Raw genomic sequence first — 24,470 nt, 5'->3', positions numbered from 1 at the left:
GGATGGCTAGAGATGTGATGGAACGCCCTTCAGGCCAGACCTCCTCCCTTTTACCACTCCTCCTCCTCCTCCTCCTCCTCCTCCCTTCTTCCCTCCCTCTCTCCGCTGCTCTCAACTAGTCTGCCAGATTTCTTTGGCGACGTCGCTTCAGTGCAACGAGAGACACAGAAAAGAGAGAAAGCAGAGCGCTGGAGCCGAGCTCAACATTCACACAGATGGCAGAGAGAAGGAGAAGGACCTGCTGCATCCATCCACACCGTGCACTGGATTTCGCTGAAGATGGGCATTGCAGTTAATACCAAAGAAAAGGGAAGAAAAAGAGAGAGGTGGATATAAAGAGAGTGGAGGCCAGAGAAGGGAAAGTTAGAAAGTAAAAAAAAAGAAAAGGAGAGAATGAACAAAGGATACAAAGGTGATAAATGCAGAGGCTGCGCTTGAAGCTGAAGGAGAGATCATCTCTCATCGAAAGCAAAGGACTTCCGGACCAGTCAGGCTACATCTGTGTGTAATTCAACTGTGTGTGTGTGTGTGTGTGTTTAGACATTGCTGCATGTGCGATAAGCACATAGCTGTGGAGGAGAGAGAGAGGGAGAGAATCCAGCGGCAGACGGAGAGAAAGCGTAGGAGCATCACTGAGCACACAGCTTGACTCTGAGACAAATTGATTCTGACACATTGTCCTCCGTCACTGTGTGTGTGTGTGTGTGTGTGTGTTTTCACTAGTCTGATACAGTGGGTGATCTTGTGGTCCAGAGTACTAGTCAGGGGGTCGTCCCGGTCACGCCGACCAGGTCTTGGCGGTTGTTGCGTGAAGGCAGCAGCGGTAGCAGCACAGGAGGAGGTGGGCTGGGGACAGTGGCAGGCCCAGGGGTGGGGGCATGGCCATGGGGGGGCCGCATCCCGTCCTCCACCCTGCACCGGGACAGGCGCTGGGGCTGGGGGTCCTGGGGCGGAGTTCCATTCAGGGGAGCTCCCAGACTCTCCGAGTTCAGGCCCTGGCTGAGCGGAGGGGCGGCTGGGGCGGCAGGAAGCGGAGGTAGTAGCGGGGGAGGAGGAGGAGGAGGAGGAGGCGGAGCGGAGAAAGGAGGCAGGGTGAGATGTTCCCGCAGAGTCTGGGTTCTCCTCGGCTCGCTGGTTCTCGTCTTTCTCACCTCACTGTTCTTCTCCGTCTCGCTCCGGGGAGGCGTTGGCTTCAACTACCTGGAGCCACCTGGGTGGGAGGAGTCACGGCGGGTGAAGCTGGTGCCCAGCTACGTGGGCGCACACCGGCTGTCGCCACCTGACACACAGCAGCAGAAGACATGTGCCTGCTCTCACTGTGTCGGAGACCCCGGCGTTTCTGATTGGTTCGATGAGAACTACGACCCGGATATCTCACCTGTTTGGACGAGAGACAACATCCAACTGCCCTCTGATGTCTACTACTGGTGGGTGGTAAGTAACAATTTGATTTAACTTTACATACTGGAGTTGTGTAGCCAATGGTGTTCATCAAGTGCAGTGACCAGTCTCGCTACCCGATCTGAGTAGCACATGCATATGAGTCATTACATAAAATTGTTTGGTTCATGGTCATATTCTTTGGCAAAATGAAAAATATCTGAGCTCTATCTTTTGTTTCTTCCATCTTTGACATTAATTTGATAAAACACTGAGGCTTTCTTCTTTTTACTTAGATCCCATTATTGTTTTTAAATGATTTATTTTGGTAAAACTGTTTTGTTTATGTTCAACATATAATTCTTTGGCCCTGAAAAGATATAAAAGTACTGTTGAAAAATAAAATGATAGAAACTTTCAGTATGTGCTCGAGCAGATAGAGTATTCATTCTGAAATGCATGAAAAATGTGACGGGTGACACTCAGATTGTGTAGTGACAGACTCAAATCCTGTAGTGACACGTGGTTTGTCCAGGTGGTGTTGCTGTACTAAGCTGTCCAAGATGGCGGACCCACTCAGATCAGGTCATGACAACCAGCACTGTGAATTTTAAGTGTAAACATGTGCAGGACTTCAGTTTGGTGGATCATTTTATAGAGAATTGATCTGATCTGGTTTGAGGTTAAATTGACAGTTCAGCATTTTGGGAAATCTGACTGTCTTGCCTACAGTTAGATGAGAGGACTGATGATCTTCTCATCTAACTCTTGGAAAGAAAGTAAATTAGCATTTACCCTAAATGTCCCAAACTATTCACTTATGGATAGCATTATCTGTCTGTCTGTCAACCCCACAAGCACATTCAGTCCAATTCCAAACACTATGTCTTGCATTCTGTATATATTGTGTCCAAGTATAACTAATATAATTGTTCTTATGTCTAAAAGTGTCTTTATGCTCCCAGCTGAGGGTATTTACCTTTAACATTTGAGGCAGTTAAAGCCACTATGCGTAAAATTAGAAAATATTCCAATGGCACAATTTTGTATTTGAAGAAAGATTCCAGTAACAACCCTGCTGAAAACTGGTGCAGTCTATTTGTCGTTTTCAGCTCTTTCATCTCAGTGACCCTGGATTATATCCTTTGGTTGGAGGCGATCATTAGTGAGCTTTGAAGAACAGTGTATTATACTATCCCAGGGAGTCGCCATTGTCAAAAATTTCAAATCCTATACACAGAGACTTTAATTGTTTCATTTTATTCAAATTCTTGTTGGAATAAAACTCCCAAACCCAACATTAGCATAGTTGACAGTTACAGACTGGGTTTCTCCGATTGAATATCCCTGACTTCATTGATATTCATTAAAAGACAAAAATAAGATTATGGATTGCACATTCTATAATAACTATCCCGTGAACATCAAAACAAAAACATTTTGAAGTATTTTTTGACAGCACATTCAAATATTCTCCATTGGTGTGTCTGAGTGGAACAGAGGGGAGCTATACATTTATTAGGACACCAACATTGGGGGAGTACATCATAATCACAGATCCCTCTCCATCCTCTTCATCCTCCCTCGTCACTGAGCCAACCAATCCCCTCTTACAAGTGTTCCTCATGTATCCCTGCCAGTCATATGTTGTGGAGAAGTGGGACATTACAGGGTTGGCCACTTGTCTTCTTCTTAAACCACCACAGAGTACTGTGATGTCTGGAAAAACTGATATAAATGTGTCTTCTGAGCAAGCGAGAGGGGAAGATGGGAAACACTTTATTTCAGTATTTTTGATTAACAACCCCTCTTACTTTATGTGTGCGTATTCATCTTTGTGGGTGTGCTTTTGCAGCTGTATCCCCATTTGTCATTGTCCATTTAAATCTAAGTGTAAATGTGTTTGTGTGTGTGTGTGTGTTTCTAGTATTATTGTTGATGTTGTGTGATGTCCTTCGTTGGCAAGGTTAAAGCTGGAGTGTGGGACTTTTGTCTCCCAGTGAGAGTGATTACAAAACCACTGTCGACACGTGCTTGCTGTACGTCATAGGATCTGCCGTTGTCTTCTCCGTTGCTACTGTTGCAGCTGTAAAACGGTGGATAAATTGTTTTGAGCATCACACAATCCCCGTGAAATGACTTGTTTCACTGTCAGAATTTGATCCATTTGGTTCATTTGGAAAGTCTAGAAGAGCCGCATGATTAAATTATTTTATTTCTATTCAAGTTAGCAGCAGTTAACCGGAAGTTTGCCGCTCAGCTGGCAGAAGTCCCTGGTGAGCATGCTCTGCCCATAGAGCATGCGCAGTATGCATTCTTCTGACCAGAGTGGGAATGTTTCAACCGACACCAGATTTAAAAACTCTGTGAAATACACAGATTTATCTGGTAATGATAGGCTTAATCAGCATTGTGTGAACTCGTTTGGCTTGAATGTAACAGACGTTCATTAATATGTAAAAGTCCCGCACTGCAGGTTTAAAGTCTTATACCAGAGCTATAGCCTCAGTCTAGCTCTGAAATGGCAGAAAACTGCAAACACAGGCCAACAGCTGCCAAGTCATTAGGTCACACTGCAAAGGGAAAGGTATGAACTGGGACAGAGAGAGAAAGAATGAGAAATGGATGAGAGGAAGAAAAGAAGAAAGGATCACATGTAGAATACAGCAAAGACAGAGGAAATGTGGATGTTAGGAAAATGGAAGCTGTGAAATGATGAAAGAGTGGAATGAGGGATAAAATAGATGATCAAATCAAGTGAAGAAATTGGGAGGAAAGAGGATAAAAAAAGAGAAAGAAGAAAACAATTATATGATCTAGAAAACTAAATGAAGAAAGGTACCGGGCCAGACCAAGCAGGATAAACATACAAGTGTCTGCAGTGCTTCTCTGTTTCTGACATTGTGTTTTCTTGTCAGAGACGCCTCTCTGTTATTCTGTATCAGAGAAAACATCACATCTAATTGCATGGAGTAATCTGGCTGTGCCATGTTGCCTTGTGTACCTGTAAATGTATCAGACACGGCTCTTCAAACCTCGACTAGATTTCAGACTTTAAATGTTGTTGTTCCAAACAAAGGCTTGTCATGAAAGCTTTATGTCAGTTTAAAGTTTTATTGTAGTTAGTGGATTTGACCCAGGGAACTTTTGTTCACACTAGTGTGACGACTTTCAAACGTTTCTCATGAGTTCCAAAAAATGTAGTGAGGTCGTCTTGATCTCTGGAAGATTTCTGTGTAAATTACATATGTAATAGCGTGAATAGAATAGAATAGCGTGCAGTGTTTCCCCTCTAATTGTACGGGCCTGGTGGGCCCATGCTAACGAGAACCCCCGCATTTTTTTAAATGCCAAATCAAAATCATTTGGGAGCCTCTGAGCAGTGCTGTTTAGAAACGTGAGTCAATGTCTGTGTCATTGCCTGGGAAACTCCTGGTAGCGTAGCTCCTTTTAAGGAATACGGAAGTGCGTAAGCAAGTGAGTGGTTAAGTGAGAGTGCGAGTGGCAGAAAAGTGATGGTGAATGCCAGCAGAGCAGAGAAAAAGGTTAGCAGTAAGTTGTTAGTCTGGCAGTAAATGTACAGTACAGGCTACAGTGTGTCAGTTGATAAATGCTAAATGCCAAGACCCCCCTCCCCCGGCAGGCAAAGGCAGTCAACCTAGAGGAAACACTGAGCGTGTACCCCCGAGTCATTACTTTGAAAGAAATGAATAGAGATATTCCAAAGATTGGCACTAAGCTTGGACTTGATGTAAATATACATTGCCTTGCTTTTCACTGTAAATTTAGTGTTTATTAGCTGATGACAATGTATGTTAATATGCAGTGTAATTAGCCAGAAAGTTTTATGTCCATTGCCCATTCATTGAGTAAAATGAACTGGTCCCTTCTATTGCATTATACTGACATGGATAAAGCATGGTGTTCTTTTGAATGTATGTTTTTAGAAGTTATGGACAAACTGATCCCGTTAAAAGGCAAGAATAAAACATCATTCAATATTCTGGAAGCTATTAAGAAGATAAATAAACAGTATTTTAAATACAGGAAAAATAGGGATGATCAGAGTTGGGCAGAATACATAAAGTTAAGGAATGAAGCAAGAAGATTAATGGATAGTACCAAAAAGGCTTATTTTAAGGAGAGGATTGTTGTACATAGGAATAACTTAGGTAAGCTATGGAAATCTCTCAAGCAGCTTGGCTACAGTAAAGGGCTGAGAACAAAAAACAGTTTAAACACTGAGAACAGGGTTACAGCAGATAAGAAGGAGGTGGCGGACGGTCTCAATAATTATCAGTTGCCAGGAGGCTAGTTGAAAAGCTACCGGGCTAAACAGGACAACACGGGGAGAGTCATGTCCATCAGTACTACTCTCAGCAAGGGGTTCAAGCTGATGGCTTCTCCTTCACACAGGTGTCTGAGGCAGTTGTGCTTGAGATGCTCAACAAGCTCAACTGCTCTAAAGGTTTTGATAATATTTCAGCTAGATTCTTAGCGATGCAGCTGAAATCAATACTCCATGCATCACGCATATTGTAAATCTGTCTATTGAGCAACATCTTTTCCCCAGTGATCCTAAACTAGTGATTCCTCTCTACAAGAAAGGGACTAAACTGGATCACGGAAACTATTACCCTGCGTCTGTCTTGTGCACTCTGTCAAAAATCATTGAGGAGATCATTTTTAATCAGATTGACAACTTCCTGTCCTCACACAATTTACTGTATGATTTTCAGTCTGGCTTTTGAAAATCCCACTCCACTGACACCTGTTTATTGTATTTAACTGACTACATCAGGAGGGAGATAGACAAAGGGAATTTTTGTAATATGGCAATGTTAGATCTACAGAGGGCATTTGATACGGTTGATCATGCTATTTTATTGTCCAAACTGAAAGCTGTTGGTTTTAATAATACAGCAGTCAGATGGGTTAGCTCTTACCTGAAAGATAGGAAGCAGGTGGTAGATGTTGGTGGGACAATGTCTCATCCTTGGTCTATCCTAGGAGTGTGGAGTCCCACAAGGGAGTGTACTTGGACCACTCTTTTTCCTCTTATTTATAAAAGTCTGTCATGTCATGTCAAGTAGCCCTAACTATTAGCTGGTGTCAAATGATTTACTGAATGTGGTATTCAATTCACCACACAATCCTTTGTAAATGTGGCTATGAATCTGTTTTGTTTATATTTGTATACATGGAGAAATATGTATGCTAGTTAGTAGTACAGATGTAGCTTAGATTGTGAGTGAAATACCAGATTAAGCTAACGTTAACTTAACTGTTGTTATATGGCTATGTAAGCCGATGTTATTGACGTAAGGTTTTTATTATTTAAAGTATATTGTGTTATTTTTGTAAAAAGTAATTTTACCCAGTTTACATCATTATTAAACAGCATTTTGATTAACTATGTTGACCTTATTACAGTACTTCTTTTACTCTTTAGTCTAAATGGGTCACATATTAACAAGCTGACGTTAGTTTTGTTTGTTGATTAAGTTACTTGAAGTTACCGTGTGCAAACATTTAGTAACAACTAATCTCAGAATTAGTTTGTGTGGTGCAGCCCTTTTTAATTTAGCGGTGTGGTTATTTCCACTTGGTTAATACTTGTTATAACCAGGCTGAGTTTGAGATTGAGAACCGCTGGTGCGTCCAGCTCCTGGAAATGTTCTGCCAATGTGAAATATTGGTCTAAGTGAAAAAGAAAAGTTTTATTTACTTGAAAGTAAGTGTCAGGTGACTTATACTTTAAAAGTCAGTTGAGAGGAAGGAGGCGAGAAGGAATTTGGCATGGCTGCCAAAAAAACATCTGCCAAAAATTAGTAGCCCCTGAACAACAGCAGTGCAGCATGCCAAGCTGGCTCTGGCATCATGCAGGGAGTCAGAGACAGAAGAGGCAAAGAAAGGATGGAGGGATCAAGGATGATGGAAAAACAGAAAGGGAAGAGGAGAAAGAAAAATGCAGGTGAATGAGGTAACAGCATGAGAAACAAAGTCAGAGAGTAGAAGGGAGTTTAAGAAAGATTTAGTGGTCTCTGATCAGCGCTGATGAGCTGCAGGGTGCACAAGCGTCCCAGAGAGATGAAGAGATGAAGAAAGACAAGAGGAGGAGGAGAAACAAAGAGGGAGCGAGGGAAATTAAAGAGAAGGAATTAGACATGAGGGCAAGGAAACTGCTGGAGAAGATGTGTGAATGAAAATATTAGCGAATGAGATCTGTGTTGGGAAAAAGGGAATTAAGGCCGATGGTGGGTGAAAGGAAGAGGTGACAAAGGAGTGCAAAAATGAAGATTGCTGTGTGGGAGAGAGGGAGAAAAACAGAAAGGAAAAGATGGTTATGGAGAGCAACAGCAATGTAGTAGCTGCTGATATCCTGTTGAAACTTTTGTCTGAGCATTTTGTTTTTGGAGGATTTTTGTGTGTGCAGGTGCTCGCTCTCTCTTCACGCGCATGAATGCACATTCGCTTGTGTGGTTTGGCAGATGCTCAAATTGGTACAAGATTTTTTTTTTTTTAATCTAATTGTGGGCCCCTGCTGCTATGTGACAGCATTCTCTTTACATCCCTCTATGAAGCAGTTCAAAACCGTGATCCCCCAAAAAAGCCACAGACCTCATTTAAATTCATAGGCAACGCAGGAATATGTATTTTCAGTGTCGACTGCGAACATCATGCTGCACAATATTTCATGCTTCTAAGGACAGGAGCACTCTATCAAGCTAAACTGACTGGTAAAGTTTGATCTGTTTGAAATTGCTGTTGGGGGACAGCAAATTTGTTACAGCACAAACAAGAACAACACATGCTACATATGCATAAGGGCTTAAAGTGTAAGATAATAGTCAGTAAAAAAAAATCAAAACATGAGAGTGGATTAAAGGCAGACAACACAACCAAAAAACCTTTTTAAAAATTGTGTCATTGATGTAAAGCACCTAAAGCCAGATGCAGCCGGTCTCATCCAACTGCAGTTCCAGTCCAACAGTTGTCACCTATTTTCATAAAAACTAATATTTGCAACATTTAGCAGGACAGCAAAGGCCAAAAGAACAAAAAAAAAAAGAAAATATCCATCTATATGTTAATTAAGCGCTTTCCTTGGGGCAAAACATTTGAACTATAAACACAGGTTATTAAAATAGTTTAAATAGTTTGTTGTTTTAGAAAAGATAGCTCTGAACAGACAGTAAAAGTCACTTGTCTGATGGTCAAGTCCTTTGAGCATTTTAGAGCTGCAACTAATGATTACTTTTATTATCAATTAATGTGACCATTACTTTCTTGATTAATCACTTTGGTCTTTAAAAATGTCATGAAATGGTGCGAAATGCCTGTCACTGTTTCCCAACAGTACAAAACCCAAAGATAACAAATAACAGTCATAGAGAGTAATTAAACCTGTTTGAGAAGTCAGAGTTTTTTGCACATTGCTTAAAAAGCGACTTAATGAATTAATTACCTAAATAGATGCAGATTAATTTTCACATTAATGCTTTGAGCTTTACTTTTTTCTATTTTATACCTAAAGGCTGAACTGTATTTCTGTATTTAATAACCACACCAGAGATTAATGTGACCCAGCGACGTTTCACTTTTATTATTTTAACTAGTTGTTTTAGTCTGTAAATTGCAAAAAAAAAAAAAAAAAAACAAACACAAACAAATAGCAGCTTAAAGAATGGGGGTAAAAAATGAAGCTTATTCCCTGCAGTTTGCACATCTGTTAAAACTGCAGCAACATGTTTAGCCTGTAGGAGGCGACGTCAACATGTCTACGTAAAACGTACATAAATAATACGTAAAAAGCTGCTGCTCTTACTTTTCTGTCCAAACAGCTTCCGCAGCTTTGTAAATGTGAATGAGTGATTTTGTGAGTAAGTTAGCAAACTTTATAAGGTGCTATGCATATTAAAAAAGCCTGCTATTGCTGTCGCAACATAGCTTATTAATAATTAGTGTCATATTGTTACTGTCACATCTGAACCACAAAATACTGCCATGTGTGCCTCAAAAATGCATAATCACCTTCTCTTGAGTCTAATGGTACGAAAAGCATGAAAAATATTACTAAAACTGATTTTAAGAACACGGAGCATTTTGTGTTAATGTATCCACATATTTTTGGTCCACTTAAAATTGGTTACATTTCCTAAAGCACCATAATCACAATTTTACTGGGTTTTATTTATTGCTTTACACACCGCAGGGTGTTTTTTATCTGTATTTGCTTTAATATCTGCTTTATTTAAATGAACTGGTTTATTAACATTGTAATGGATTCTATTCAATCTCAAACATTTTAATGATATTTAATGTTTTCAGACAGGAAAATAAGCAGCGCATTAAAGCCATTTTCAAGGTAGCCAAAGAGAAATCCTGAATAAAAGTTTTCTCGCACAAGACACTAATAGCTTCATCTTCATGGTGTTATCCATGGAAACTTTGACAGTCAGGCACTTCAAGGGCAAAATAAAGGGAGTGCAGAGAATATTAGAGAAAACTTACAGCATCATATAAAGTATCAACTCCTCCTCTGTTCTTTCATCTTCTCTGCTTCTTTCTGCCATCTTCCTCTTTACATTCTACACACAACTTGTACTTTTTTATCCGCTTGCTGTTTATTCAGGTCGTTTTTGATTCATCCTGACTGGAGAGCCTTGATGTCATCTTTGCTGTCACTTTTGTTTATCCCTCCAAGTAGAACAGTAGATCCTTTGGACATCTCACCTATGTTGATGACGGACAGTACAAAAGAAAACTTGCCTGGAAAGTCATAAAGAAACTTTAACACTGGTGTAATTGGAATTGGAGTTTATGTGCAAACATTTTTTTGACTCACATGGAAGGCACAACATCATATTCTGCCTTTTCTCTCTCTCACTTTCCATCCTTCTTCCACTTTTCTTATTCAGCTTGTTTTTGACATGTGGACAGCAATGCCTCTGCTCCTCTGACCACAGTCTGGCCAGTCTGACTGCATCCTGTCAGTCTGACACATGGCTGTTACCTAAACACACACACACACACACACACACACACATACACAGGCACAGCACCTGCTTATTTGCACATGAATGCAGGCGAGTGCATGCATACACACGTACATGAGTACACAGAAAGTAACTCAGTTTAAAGTGTGTTGTCAGATCTGATTTGTCTGCAGAGAAGAAACTACACATCCTAACCATATCTCTCTCTCTCTCTCTCTCTCTCTCTCTCTCTCTCTAGATGTTACAGCCCCAGTTTAAACCCCACAGCATCCAGCAGGTGCTGCTGAGGTTGTTCCAGGTATTTCATATTATTAATTCATCTTTTCATTACTCTGGTACTTTCAAATCAGCCAAGTCTTTACTTCACACTCTTGGGCAAAGGCTGAGGGGAACAGATTGTCTTTATTAGATGTCAGGTTTATCAATGACCTGGCTCATTCCTTTCAAATGTACCTGTATATCCTTTTTTTTTTCATCTTGACTCTCACTGCAGAGCAGTACTTTCACATAAGGCCGTATGTTTAAATATCTCAGTCTGGCTCCCCGAGGACAGAAGGGGCTCATGTATTTTTCATGGATGGGTCTCATGAAGAATTCACCCCAGTATTGCAAGCAGGATGTATTTTTATAATCAGATTTAAGTCGCAGGTTAGGTTATTTTATGTATCTTGATATTCTAGTGCTAGAGTCATTTCCTTCTGTTGCTTGAATCCAGTCTTCTTAATTTGATCATGGCTTTCTATCACAGGTGATTCCCGGAAGGTCACCGTACGGTTCTTGGGATCCGGGACGCTGCCTGCGCTGCGCTGTGGTGGGCAACTCCGGAAACCTCCGCGGGGCCGGATATGGGGCGACCATTGATGGACACAACTACATCATGAGGTGAGGGGAATGGATGTAATGGTTAGATGGGGAAACCGATAGAGACCAGGGAGCAGACATAAGGATGCATTAGAAGGACGAAGAGAGATGGAGATAGAGGCTGAGATGAAGGTTGAAACTGAGAGACAAAGAAAGGAGGAGTTAGAGGAAGCTGGAGGGAGGAGAGAGAGTTCATGTGAGGAGAGCTCTATACCATCACACTGCACAGTATGTCATTAAAGTGACATCACGGATGACCGTGTGTGTGTGTGTGCGCTAAAGAGAGAAGGACTTACAGAGAAGCAGACGGCAGATGTGTGCGTCTGATTCTATATTTAATCTCACTCTTTAATGCCATCCTGTATTCAGCTCTCCTATTGGTTGGGAGGGAGTGTCACTTGGCTCATGTGAGGTCACCACTCAGGGTCGTATGCTCTAAAAAGCAGAAACATATAGATTGTCTCTCACATACACACACACACGCAGCGAGGTACATAAATCCTTTTGTCTCAGTCTATTCCCCCGGTCGTTTTGGTGCAGCAGTGATGGATAGCAGTGTCTGATTGTTGTCAGCTGGCACGAACACACAGCTATATGTTGTTTCCTGCAGCGAGTGTGTGTTGCAGCCACGTGCCGGTGACACGAGAGCCTCTCTGCAGGAATGACTTGTATTTTGTGTTTCTGCGTGCTAAAGGCATTAGCATCCATTAGCGCACTCTCAGCAGACCTGTGCGGGCAACCTCTAACTTCCACTTCCTGTAACAGTTTCTCATTTCTGCTGATTTGACTCTCATTTGTTTTTAAAAACCGGCTTAGCCAACAACAGTCTCTCTCACCACCACCACCCACTTCCTGACCGTCTGCCTTTTCACTCCTGCTTATCTGAACAAACATTTGTTTTGTTTGCAGGCATATGGGTAGGTGCACTCAGTGGCCATTTTTTCAGGTGCACCTTCCTGTTTACATAAGAAGCTCACTCCTCCAGACAGTGAGCCACATCTACTGTAAATACAGCAAAGGTCTGAAGTACACAGACAGAGCAGAGCGGTTCACTTACTGACAAACGCTTACACTGCACTATATTTTATATCTAATATAATACAATGTGCTGCTGTCAAGCTATGATGAGGAGTTAGAAAACAACAACGCTACAATGTCAGACAAAAAACCCCCTTTACACTCCCGGCGAATTTGATTTAATTGAACAGATCTAACAGAGATCTTTGTCAGGCATTGTCAAATTTAAAATGACACTCTTGTGAGAACACACAACCTGTCAAACCTTAAAGCAGATAGTCTTCAGCAGCAGAAGGTCCACATTCTGGTTTGACAGAAGCGGTTTTCTTTAATGACATGTTGAGAGGTTGGTGTATATAAGGATCCACTCTGGTTGCATAATGCTGTTTTTTTTGTGAAGCACCAGTAAAAGCAGGACTATGCAACTTTTTTTAGAAACACATTTTTTTCTCTTACAAAGGAAAACCTGAATTCATAAGCACTAAAACAAACACAGTTCAATACATTCAGCATTTTGTTGCTACAGCCTGACTTGGTCTGGTATGACCAGTAGCTCATAGTGACAGATGTTAGCCGGTGTTCAAATAGAGAGTGCTGTGTAACTGACATTATAGAGTCAGTGTTATATTATGCTTTAGCATTTACTATTATCCTGTCATTTTTACATGTTCATGTATGTGGCTACAGTGTGGCTTTAAAGCAATAGTTCACTATTTTGGGCTTTAACATACAGTAAAAAAAAACCCAAAACAAGACAAAACAAATAAGTTTGAACATGTTTGAGCTGAGTCAGGTATATTTTTGAACTAGACAGAGCCTTGCTAGCTGTTCCCTCTGCTTCCAGTCTTTATGCTAAGCTAGGCTAAACACATCCTGATTCTAGCGCCGTACTTAAAGCTGCTGTGTATAATACTCATAATAATACTCATAGTGATGAACCCACAGAGAATTATCACCAGACTCTGCAGTTCCTCATAGCTCTCTACAGAGTGTTTTAGCATCTTTCAGTTTCAGGTTTTTTTTTTTTTGTTTGTTTGTTTTTATTGTTTACTGTGTTGGTACACTCTTGCCACCCTCATTTCCAGCAGGCAGCTGTTTTCAAATGAGAATAAACCAGCTGTATGCAAGTGACAGTCAGTGTCAGCGACTAGCTGGTGAATACATGGAATATTTAGCAGCTAAAGATTCAGATATTTTCCTCAGGTTTTGTAGGAGACCAAATCAAAGTGAATATTGGACTTGCATTCGTCTAGTGGACAAAAACACAACTCCAAATGAATGCTAATGTTGATCCTTGTCCCTGGATGTGTACATAAGCCACTGCTTGTTGACACTTTTGCCATATCACCTTAAGAAGTTTATAATGTCAATTATGTAATTACATCCTGCTGCGCTGCCCCCAAGTGACCAAAAAAATCAATTAATACAGGTTTAACAAATTGAAATGAAACTGATTACAATGTTTAACTACTCCTTTAAAAGCCCTTACGTTGGTTCCAAAACAACATTACAGGAGCTGCTATCAAGTCAGCATGAGTGGAGATTCTTGTGAAACAGTTTTTGCATGTATTTGACTGCAGGTAGAGCTGGAGCTGTCTTACACTTTGCTAGCTAACCCAGTGTAGCCTGAAGACACACATCTCTAATGCTGTTCCCCCTCTGACACGCTCCTAGGATAAACCTGGCCCCCACGGTGGGCTACGAGGAAGACGCCGGCAGCCACACCACTCATCACTTCATGTATCCGGAGAGCGCCAAGAACCTGGCGTCCAACGTCAGCTTTGTCCTGGTCCCTTTTAAAACACTGGATCTTGTCTGGATCACCAGCGCTCTGTCCACCGGCCAGATTCGATTGTAAGAAGACACACACACGAACACACACACGCCCGCACGCTGATACACACACACAGCAGAGTCGAGAGAAGCCACGAGAGTCACTTGGTTGTAACAATCTGTCAGTTGTCAATCATTCCAAAGTCATAGCTGCAGCAATCTCATACAGAGCTGATTAAATGCATTTAATCAATCTCTCTCTCTCTCTCTCTCTCTCTCTCTCTCTCTCTCAGCACCTACGCTCCAGTGAAGCAGTTTCTCCGTGTGGATAAAGACAAGGTGTGTATTTTCAACGTTCATTGCAATTACTTTGAGCCATTCTCTCTCACACACACACATACATAGTAATGTTACAACACATACACATGTGCAGTCACACGCACATACACAGTGACCCTGCTTTGCTGTTATTATATCATCCCCTCCCCATTGTTGATGAAGGATTACAGTTAGATTAGAAACCTTCCCTTTGTTTTAAATAATCTTCTGCTCACTCTTTAATCTGTGAAAATAAATAAACTCTAACTAATCCCCGCCATGTGAGGACTTTGTGAACATCTTCGTCTGGTCAGAGACACAGTTTTTTTTTTTTACAGTGTCTTTTGGAGCCAACCCAAAAATATAGATTTATAAGATTTACTCCAATACGGAGCTCTAAGCAGCCTAAAGCCCTGTTTGTTGGCATCGAACATCACCGGGAGGTAGATGAGAATTTTGTAATTACTATTAGTTTGGTTAACAGTGCTATTAATCTTTTAAAGCAATCAAAACCTCAGGGAGTATTAAAAATTTAACATGGCAAAATCTTCTCCTTTTCCTGTGGACCTTTGGAATACGTAGCGGCTATGATTTACATGAGGTCATCGTCCTTTTTTAAATATCATCTGATGGGTAAAGCTATGTGAATTTTACTTTTCTTAGACTGGGAACATTTGGGAAAACAAATCTTCCTCCTCCTTTTTTAATGCAAATTTACAGTTAATTATAATATTTTCCTTTGTCTGCATCTCTGTCCACCATCCAGGTCCAAATCTTCAACCCTGCATTCTTTAAATACATCCATGATCGCTGGACCAGACATCATGGGCGCTACCCCTCCACTGGCATGCTAGTGCTGTTCTTTGCCCTGCACGTTTGTGATGAGGTCAGTTTTCCTGTAAATCTTGGCATCATTTTGAAACTACTCTACACATCATATTCATAGTGGACACATGTCTAACCATCCAGAAGGGTCGAGTCCAGAGCAACTAACTCTCGACTCGACCCTGTACCCAGACCTGGATGACTGACAATCTTCACACACATTTGTAACCTCACACTTACTTTCTAATACTCACTCTTTGGCTCTACTCTAGGTGAATGTGTTTGGTTTTGGGGCGGACAGCCGGGGAAACTGGCACCACTACTGGGAGCAGAACCGCTACTCCGGAGAGTTCAGGAAAACCGGGGTCCACGATGCCGACTTCGAAGCTCAGATCATTCAACGGCTCGCCAAGGCCGGCAAAATCACCATATTCCCTGGGAAATAACCAGCAAATCACCCTGCATATCTAAGGTTATATGTTAAAAAGCTGGTTCGGCAACAGACACTATAGAGGCCACTTAGAATGTGTTAGATATTCTTGCTTTCACTTATTTGGGCTCCCAGTCAGTAAACCAAAAGCTTACTGAAGGTGAGACGAAATGGTCACAGATGAGGTAAAAATGGATTTCAGTTCCCCAACTGGTACAAAAAAGTGTCATTCCAATCATATTCCCTCATGTTTGGGAAGTGGCCCACCAGCCGAGATCCCGATTGGAGAAAATGGTGTACACTCTTAAGAACCAGGATTAGGGAACATAAAGATCCAAATGTAGTTCTACTCACAGAGGATTGACCTAAAAGTGAGAGTTGAGCCTTAAACTAGACTATAAAGCAATTGGCTCAAGATTTCACCTCTAATGACCAGTACTGGGATTGAAAGATAAGACCACTAATTGGTTTCCAAGGGCAGCTGCAACTCAGGAGTGGAAAAAAAAAAACAAGTGAGGGCCAGACAGAAAGAAAATGCAACAAATCACCAGAAATACTGACTGTGTTTGACACAGAGAGAGAGCCGGAGAGGGAACGATCACATGCAAATATCCCACTTTTGGACTCAAACCAGTGGAAATGAATAGTGGATAAGGATCCAGTCCTCAACCATTAACATAAACACAGTGTACTTGTTACTGAAAAGGCCACAGAAACAGCACCATCAGCAATCATCTAGGGGACTATTGTTCTACAGCCATGTGGTTTCTGGTAGTGACAAAGTTCATCTTCACTTGCTTGACTCATCAGATACAAACTGTGCAGCTATGAGAAGCTGTTGTACTGTTGAACATTTTCCGTCTCATACAGAGCCCTGTGCCATGACTTTACTATACTATATGGGACGAAACATCACTCACCACTTGTCACTGTCATTACTCTACATTACGTGAGATCTGCCTCACAAGACACTATTACAAGGACCTTGTGTGACTTGTGATGGGTTGTAAAGCAGTTGGTTATAAGACCGTAGGTGATTGCTGGGAGATTATATCAAATGACTGTCCTCTAAACCCCCCCATCCCCAGGTGTGTACCAGGCTTAGCAAGGCCTCAACACCTTGCAGCACACTCACAGAAACATTATCCAGACTTTCTGCTTTCGGCCGTTGTGACTCAGATAGTTCACTGCAGCGCTAGCACGAGCCTCCGCTTCTGTAGAGCCAGCTAGCCTGGATTTAACCACCACAGCTGTGCTACATTTTGTATTCACATCCAGACAGAGAGGAGAAATGTTCTGAGAGAGCGTTGGTTGACTGCGTGAGACTCTAATGAGGCCAAAAGTCCATGTCCTGGGATTTCATGTTTGGATGGAGGCACACTGGTTTCTGGACTGGAGTTTAATCCCCATGTGGTCTGTCAGGGTCTAATTTAGGAGAAAAGGACTAGAGACAGAGAGCCGAGGCATGAAGAAACCAGTAGGACAAAGCCAGCAAGAGAAACACATCATTTGCTCCCTGGTTTTTAAGGATGAAAAGAAAAGATGGCGGTTCACTGTTGTTTATGTGCAGCAACTTCACACTACTACACAAACTGTACTGGGTTCACCACTTCGGTTTTGAAAGGACTGAGACAAAAAGCACCTCGCTCTGCTTCTTTTCCCTCTCACAGACCTAACCCTCCAAGCTGACTGCTGTGTCCCAGTGGAGTTAGAGATCGTCAGGAGCATTTTGTCCCAGATTAGGGCCCCAGTGATGGGATGAAAGAAAATGGAGAACCCTCTGGATCTGGGAATTATTTAACATGTCAGCAGCTCGGCTTCATTAACCACTAGCCCTGGTCCCTGCTCAGCCAATTAAAACTTCAGCTATATCTGGAGGGGGCAGAGCCACCAGACGCCTTAGACTTCACCTACGCACCGCAGAAACTGCACTTCCTGTTTTGATTTTCATGATGATGGCATATCCCCCCGCAGACTGCAGATTTGATTTGTTTGTTTTGTACTACTTAGCTTTGAGTTTCAACTTTGGATGGATTTATAATGTTGGCTCAATTTTTTTTTTTTAATTTGGTGGCACATAATGTGTTTTATTACAATTTGGTATCATCAAGTAATATCCCACTTAAAGAATAGTTTGACAGTTTGGGAAATATGCTCATTCACCACCTTTCTGAGAGGTAGATGAGAAGATTGATACCACTCTCATATCTGTCTGTTAAATGTGAAACTACAGCCAGGAGACAGTTAGTTTAGCGTGACAAAACCACAATTTTTTGTTTTTACACTTTGGTTTTACACTTGGTGTAACAAGATATGATGTATTAAGCAGTGAGCGGACAGAGCCAAGCTAGCTGTGTCCCCCTGCTTCCAGTCTTTGTGCTAAGCTAAGCTAACTGCCTATCAGCTCTAGCTTCATATATACAGCGTACAGACATGAGAGGGATATCAATCTTACTCTCTGTCTTAAGTCACATTGTTCAAGCATTAGTTACTAAGACCACTCAGTGTTTTACATTCAAGTGACAGAAGACAGATTTGAATCAGAATCAGCGGAAAAGGAAAATGTATGCCACAAAGACGAAGGAAAATAAAAGTGTTTGTTTTGAGCTGAAGCTGCAAATCCATCCAAAGATGTCGTGGCAGAGATGTGTTTATCAAGAAGCAGCTGGTGGCTGATAGCGAAAAGCACTCAGAGTTCCTACGCAGGTCCGGACAATATGAAGAAGTAACTGATTGAATAAGTCTTTAAAGGTGCGATAAGTAACATTTTTACCGCCTATTACACAAAACTAATGTTTTTTCATATGATTGTTCATCAGTCAGCTATATCAGTGACTCCACAGTTACTTCAAATTGTGCTGAGTTCTGACCTGTAAAGCTCATTTTCCAGACTTAATTTAATTGTTAGAGGCTACCCTGTGATGGAAAGTCATAGATTACTTAAAGCTCATGAAAACTTGGTTTGAAATCTTAAGTACTATTTCTGTATAATATTGCATATTTACAACTAACATTCAACATTTCACAAGTTGATTTGAAATTTGGAAAGAAAACATCCTCATGTATTATTTACTAAGAGTTAAACACTCAAAAACTTGACTAATCGGATTATCTCAGCTAATCTGTTTATCTGTTAATCTGTTTGTAATTTGATCAGATATGATTGACAGCGGCCCGACAACATTAGCAAACAATAACAGCTGTTATCAGATTTTCATTAGAACATGAAAACATCTTGATAGATATATGTGACATCACATTTTTCCATGTGAGCAACGCCCCCATTTCCAATCAGTGAGAAGAGCACAGACAAAAAAAAAAAAACAACAACACACACACATACAGATTCCTCTCAATTGAAATAAGAAAAACTGCGTTGGAAAATTGTGTCTTCATGTAGGACTCCTCAATTACAGAATTTACAGATTAAGAAAACAGATATTTTTGGCAGATATGCTGCTTTAAAATCTATGAGAAAACATTACCAGTCACAGCCAAGAGTTTACTGCCACTGTATTCTTCCTGAGAAGGTGTCTCTGTATTATTTTAATGACTCATAAGGTGTTATACAATGATCTAAAAAAAAAAAAATCTGTATGCCACCTCCAAACTGTCTAAGAAGTTAGTTCAACTTGTGAAGAGGAGCTGTGTAGGAAACGTGAGTGCCAGCGGCTGCGGCAGATGGTACGTTCACGTGAGATAACACCTGTGTACGTGTGCACATTGTTGAACGCACATCCCTCTGGGTTTGATGCTAAAAGTTAAGGGATGTAACCACGTGACGTGTTATGAAGCTCGTCCTTATTAAATGTTTTCATTTTTTTCATGTATTCTTGCCATTGCTCTTCCTGACTGAGCCTCCTGCTGAGAAAGGTTTGAAGGAGACGAACACACACATAGTGAGGAGGGTGGAAGGGAGGGGGGGGTGACATACTGCCCCCTGGAGGCGATGGGAAGAACTGTGCCTCCTTTGCTGATATCAGTTCTGTATTATTGTTGTATTATCTTTGGATGAACTCGTGTAACCACATGTATCACTGTTGTACTTTTATCTGCTTTCAATGTTTTTATCCTTCTTTGCACATAACAGATTTTATAGGATGCTTTAGTGTTGAGCTGGGCTCAGTTTAAGAGTCAGTGTGAACATAATGTTTATGTTTTCTCTCTCTTTGTCACACACACACACACACACGCACACATGCACACATGCACATGCACACATTCATGCTTTTGTGCCTTGTCCTGCTGCTGGACGTTTTTTCTCGCCTACAGCTGCTCCATCAGCAACACACACCTGCTACCTTTGCGTCTTTTTTAGTCTACATAGACTGACACACAAACACACACATCTGCTGGCTGAGAGCTGTGCCTTCTGAGCTGTACACACACACACACACACACACACTTACATGAAAACACACACTCTGCCTTCTGCTCGTGGTACAGACGCCTCTTCACTTCTTACCGCTTTCTGCACTGACGTTTTCTTCTTTCTTCGCTGTAGGCTAAAGAAGAGGATGTAAACTTGTGATGCAGTGTGACTTGACATTGCTACTTTTTTTTTTTTTTTGAACATATAGTGTATACGTTTGAGGCATTTCTGCTTTTTCTAGATTCTAGATATAAGAGAGATGAGATGAGAGCGGCAGGAAAGATGGCAGACAGAGAGGGTCTTCTGCTAGATTCGAGCCAGCGACATCGTACTTGTCTTATCTCTCTGTGTAAAGGTTTGAAAAGACACCTAAAGGTTCAGACATATCACTGTACATCTGGTGTCATGAACCTGCACCCGCTTTACTGTTTTCTTGGAGTCTTCAGCTACTGTGATCCTATGTTTTTGATGTTTGTTTCCCAAGATGCTCCCTCCAGCTTCAAAATGAATGTGTAATTCTTTAGGGAGATAACACAGCTCTCATCAGAACATTTTTTAGGCTCCCCGGCAGCAGAATAATTACACATTCCTCTCACATTCCCGTCGCCTGTGGTGGGTAGAAAAATCTTAATAGTCGGTGTGCAGCCGAACAGGCGAGACCTTGTTCCAGCATGGAAACTGTTATCAGTTTCCTCAATTTCTCACAGTTGTAGAGCAGAACATTATGATCAGATAGAGGGGGAAGCAGGGTGATCCCTTTCTGCTGTGCTAGCCTAAATCAGAGGGGAGTTTTTTTTTGCTCCACCTACAGCACATGACACAGATCCCAGAGTGCTCCCTGTAGCATTTATCACCTAAAGTAGGTCTTTTCTCACATCGCTGACCCGATACACAGATTTTTTTTTTTTTCTCTCTTCCAGATTCTTAAAATAACTGGAAGAACCGTGGAGTGTAAGGAACATCAATCAGGAAGTAAAGAGCTGCATCAGCTGAGAGCATTTTGGGAAACGTGGTTCTTGATTTTAAGGGGTTTTATTTGTTTGTTTGTTCTTATTTAACAGGTGACAGTCAGATGTCCTGGCAGCAATGTGTTTTCTCAGGTGAAATCTGAATGTGCGGTTCAGTCCTATGATAACCTTGACAGAAACAAGTCACGCTAAATGGAAGCTGACGTTCACGGTGAGGTTTCTGTCACTGATTTTCTTTTTTTAAAAGGTACGTTGTTATTTTTTTTTTGAGATTCCAGGGCCAGACTCCCCCCCCGACACATCCCCGCAACTAAAATCACCTTGCCGTCAGTAAAATCCTAGTTCCTTTCAGACGCAGGACTATTTTTACATCGTTTTGTCTCACACATCATGCGCCGAGGCACATTTCAGTATTAAATCCACAGACATCACCTTATTACTGATCTGAAAGTGTGTGATTGCAAAAAGCAGCAGAGAGGCAAACAGCTGGAGCTCATTGCAACTCCCGTTTTCCTGGATTTTTTTTTTTTTCTTTTTTTTTTTAGAAAAAGAGGCACATAAAACCCATGAAATGTATTTTTTTATGGGGTAATTAAACAGAATGAGTGCAGAAGTGAACACAGTCTGACAGCTCACCTGTTCAGCTCAGGAAAGTGGACATAATATATCTGTTATCATCATCACATGTATCTGCATTTAAAGGAATAGTTGCAGAGAGTTATATAAGAAGATTCTCACCACTCTCATGTCTGTGTGTTATAAAAGGCTGCAGCCAGGAGACAGTTAGCTGAGCAGAAAGACTGGAGACAGTAAGCATGACTGTGTCTAAGCAGCACCTGGCTGTACTTCATATTTACCTTCCAGACCTGGAGAGTGTTATTGATCTTCTCATCTAACTCTCAGCTAAAACAAGCGTATGTCCCAAGATGTCAGCCTATTATTTTAAAATAGCAATGACAAGGGTAAATTAAGTATATATTTTTTTCTCTTGCTGTAGTACTTAAGGCTTTATATACTCTAAAATATTAATCAAAAGCTGATTTTTGTGTCTGCGTTAACGCAAGATAAGAAAATTGGATCAATTTGCGGTCGTCTGGTAGAGGAAAATCAATCTCATCTCCAGCTGTAACAAAAGAGAATCTGTGCCAGAGAAGAAGAAAAAAAAAAAGCTCTTGTGGTTTGAAAAAAAAAAAAATACCACTCACATCTCCTCAACCAGTTTTTTTTTTTTTTTTTTTTTCCTTGTTGCTATGGTTCAGGCTCAGTCTCATTCAGTGGTAATGGAGAATTGCTTTCTACAGCAGGGACAGAAATCTCACTGACTGCTGGAGAAAGAGCTTAAAGGAGCAAATACATCACGGTCAAAACAGTAGCAGTCGAGGCTGTTGGCATCACGACATCGCCTGCGACTGTTGCCTTACAGACTTGAGGTGAGAGCAGCCTCGGGGCAGCTTCATCCTCATCAGTCCACTGGTCTGCATTAAACAGAAGCGGCTCTTTAGTAGCAGTCACTGAGCTGCAGGCTGCACATATCAGACTGTCTCTGTGGATTGTAGCGCTAACACTCATACCTCTGTCAGCTATTGTACTACTACCCTAAAATCTGTACAACTAAATACTGCACTTATCAAGTAGGATAAAGGCTGCTCAGTCAATACGTCTGCCATAACAGCAAACTGACAGGTGGCTCATATGAAACAGATTCTGTCAGACGAAGAGTAGAGTTCAGCTCAGTTCAGATGGGTCGGTGGTTTCCTGCTGTCTGGATCCGTCATCATCGTCTAGTCCCGGCTTTAATGTCTCATTCTTCAGTAGGACTACCTTTTGGACAAGGCAGTACACGTGTATTTACTACGTTGGAACGTCTGTATGATATGTGATCAGACTCTTTGTATCTTATGCTATTGTACAAATAAAAGCTTCATGAAATGAAGTCTGTTGGGAGTCTGATGTTGTGTTTGTGAAGTTCTGGCTGATGCAAAAGTAATTTGGTCTGCAGAGAAAAGTCACAAAAATAACAAGTTGGCTCTGCTGTGTATTATATATAATACTGAAGGTTTCCAATGAATGCAAATTCAGACTTTTACTGCACTGAGAGACAAATGTGGTACTTAGAGCCACAGTCACTTTTCAGATCAGATCAAGATTTTATACATAAAACATGATCATTTCATAAAATATGCATTATTATAGATCAAACTATCCAGTATGAAGATGCTGCTTACACATTATTGAATCTGACATACTTTAATGGAGATGAAGTATATCGATGTTTCAGTAATGATTCACCTTTTTGGCTGCTGCTTTAAAACCAGATTTCCAAACTTCCTTTGACTGCCTCCCACCTCTCATTATGTAATTAATTAATTTAAATAGATTCTAATCAAACACATTGGATTAAACATGATTAAATCTAATTACATTAGATAACATTTGACTGAATTACATGACATTAAATTACATAAGCAAATCAAATAAAAATAATTAAGTAATTAAACTTGAATAAGATATAGTAGAATAAAAACTATTTTAAAAATTAATTAATTTCGATAATTAAATAAGATACAATGCAAATTTAATTAACTACATTAAAATCAAGGTAAGATACATTTCATTACATTAAATAAATATGTGTGCATTTTATAATTTGTGTCCGATTTTATGCATAAAAACATTGAAGTACACATGAAATGACAGAAATGAGTAGTAACTGGTATCAGACTGAATATTCATAATGTGATTTTATTTATTTATTTTTTGTAACAGTTGACCAAACAAATCTTCATCCTGTGATGAGGTAATTCTACATATAACACCAATTTCAAGAAATAAAAAAAAATGGATGACATTAATATTTTGTACTTTTAATAAACTGTCACAGATGTGATGCATGTAAAGTACAGTAGTATATATAGTATATATATAGTATATAGTCATAGTATCTGGCATCAAATACCCATCTGGGTCTTTCAATCCAGAAATGGTTTGAAATCAGCTTTATCTGTTGCAGTTGGTGATTCTACACTTACATTTCAAACAGGTTGAGGTCTGAAGAGTCCACTTTTGGTTTGAGAAATAATGCTGACAAACGGCCTCAGTAGTGAAGAGTTGTACAAGCCGTTATCTCCAGTGTTACTGGATAGTTTGGATTTGCTGGTGAGCTGACTGGTTCTTTATTAACTCAACCATCTAAATAAACTGTTAAAAAGCTCTTAGTGGTTTAGGATCATCACCTTAAAAGATAGGATTGTTTGTTGTTGCTTTAATAAGGATTATTCAGGCCTAAAACTCCCTCTTTAAACTTCACACCTACACTGTTAACAAAAGATGGTTCTCTAGCTCTCTAATAGATTTATACCTCAATCATTCTCGTTGATCCACATCTAATGATCTCAGTGTGACCTTGGGGAGTAATCGATCAGATCTGAACCGAGACAATACTTTAAGTCAAGGGTAAATGGATTCTCTGAAATTAATCACCTATACAAATGAATCACATGTTTGAAAAGAACAAAGGTAGACACATG

At 40.7% G+C, this 24,470-nt stretch overlaps 1 protein-coding gene across 1 annotated transcript; it reads left to right on the top strand.

Moving 5' to 3' along the window:
- The first annotated feature begins 419 nt into the window (after positions 1-419).
- st3gal2 (ST3 beta-galactoside alpha-2,3-sialyltransferase 2) lies at positions 420-22,873 on the top strand. Its single transcript, XM_044356407.1, has 8 exons — positions 420-503; positions 724-1,434; positions 10,618-10,677; positions 11,128-11,261; positions 13,932-14,111; positions 14,324-14,369; positions 15,115-15,234; positions 15,446-22,873. The coding sequence occupies exons 1-8, from the start codon at positions 420-422 to the stop codon at positions 15,617-15,619; spliced, it is 1,509 nt and encodes a 502-aa protein (XP_044212342.1). The 3' UTR covers positions 15,620-22,873.
- Positions 22,874-24,470: the final 1,597 nt, after the last annotated feature.

Source organism: Thunnus albacares, chromosome 7 (assembly GCF_914725855.1).
Source record: "Thunnus albacares chromosome 7, fThuAlb1.1, whole genome shotgun sequence".
Taxonomy (NCBI): Eukaryota; Metazoa; Chordata; class Actinopteri; order Scombriformes; family Scombridae; genus Thunnus; species Thunnus albacares.
Note: the sequence above shows the minus strand (reverse complement) of the source record. Positions and strands in the feature narration are given on the sequence as shown.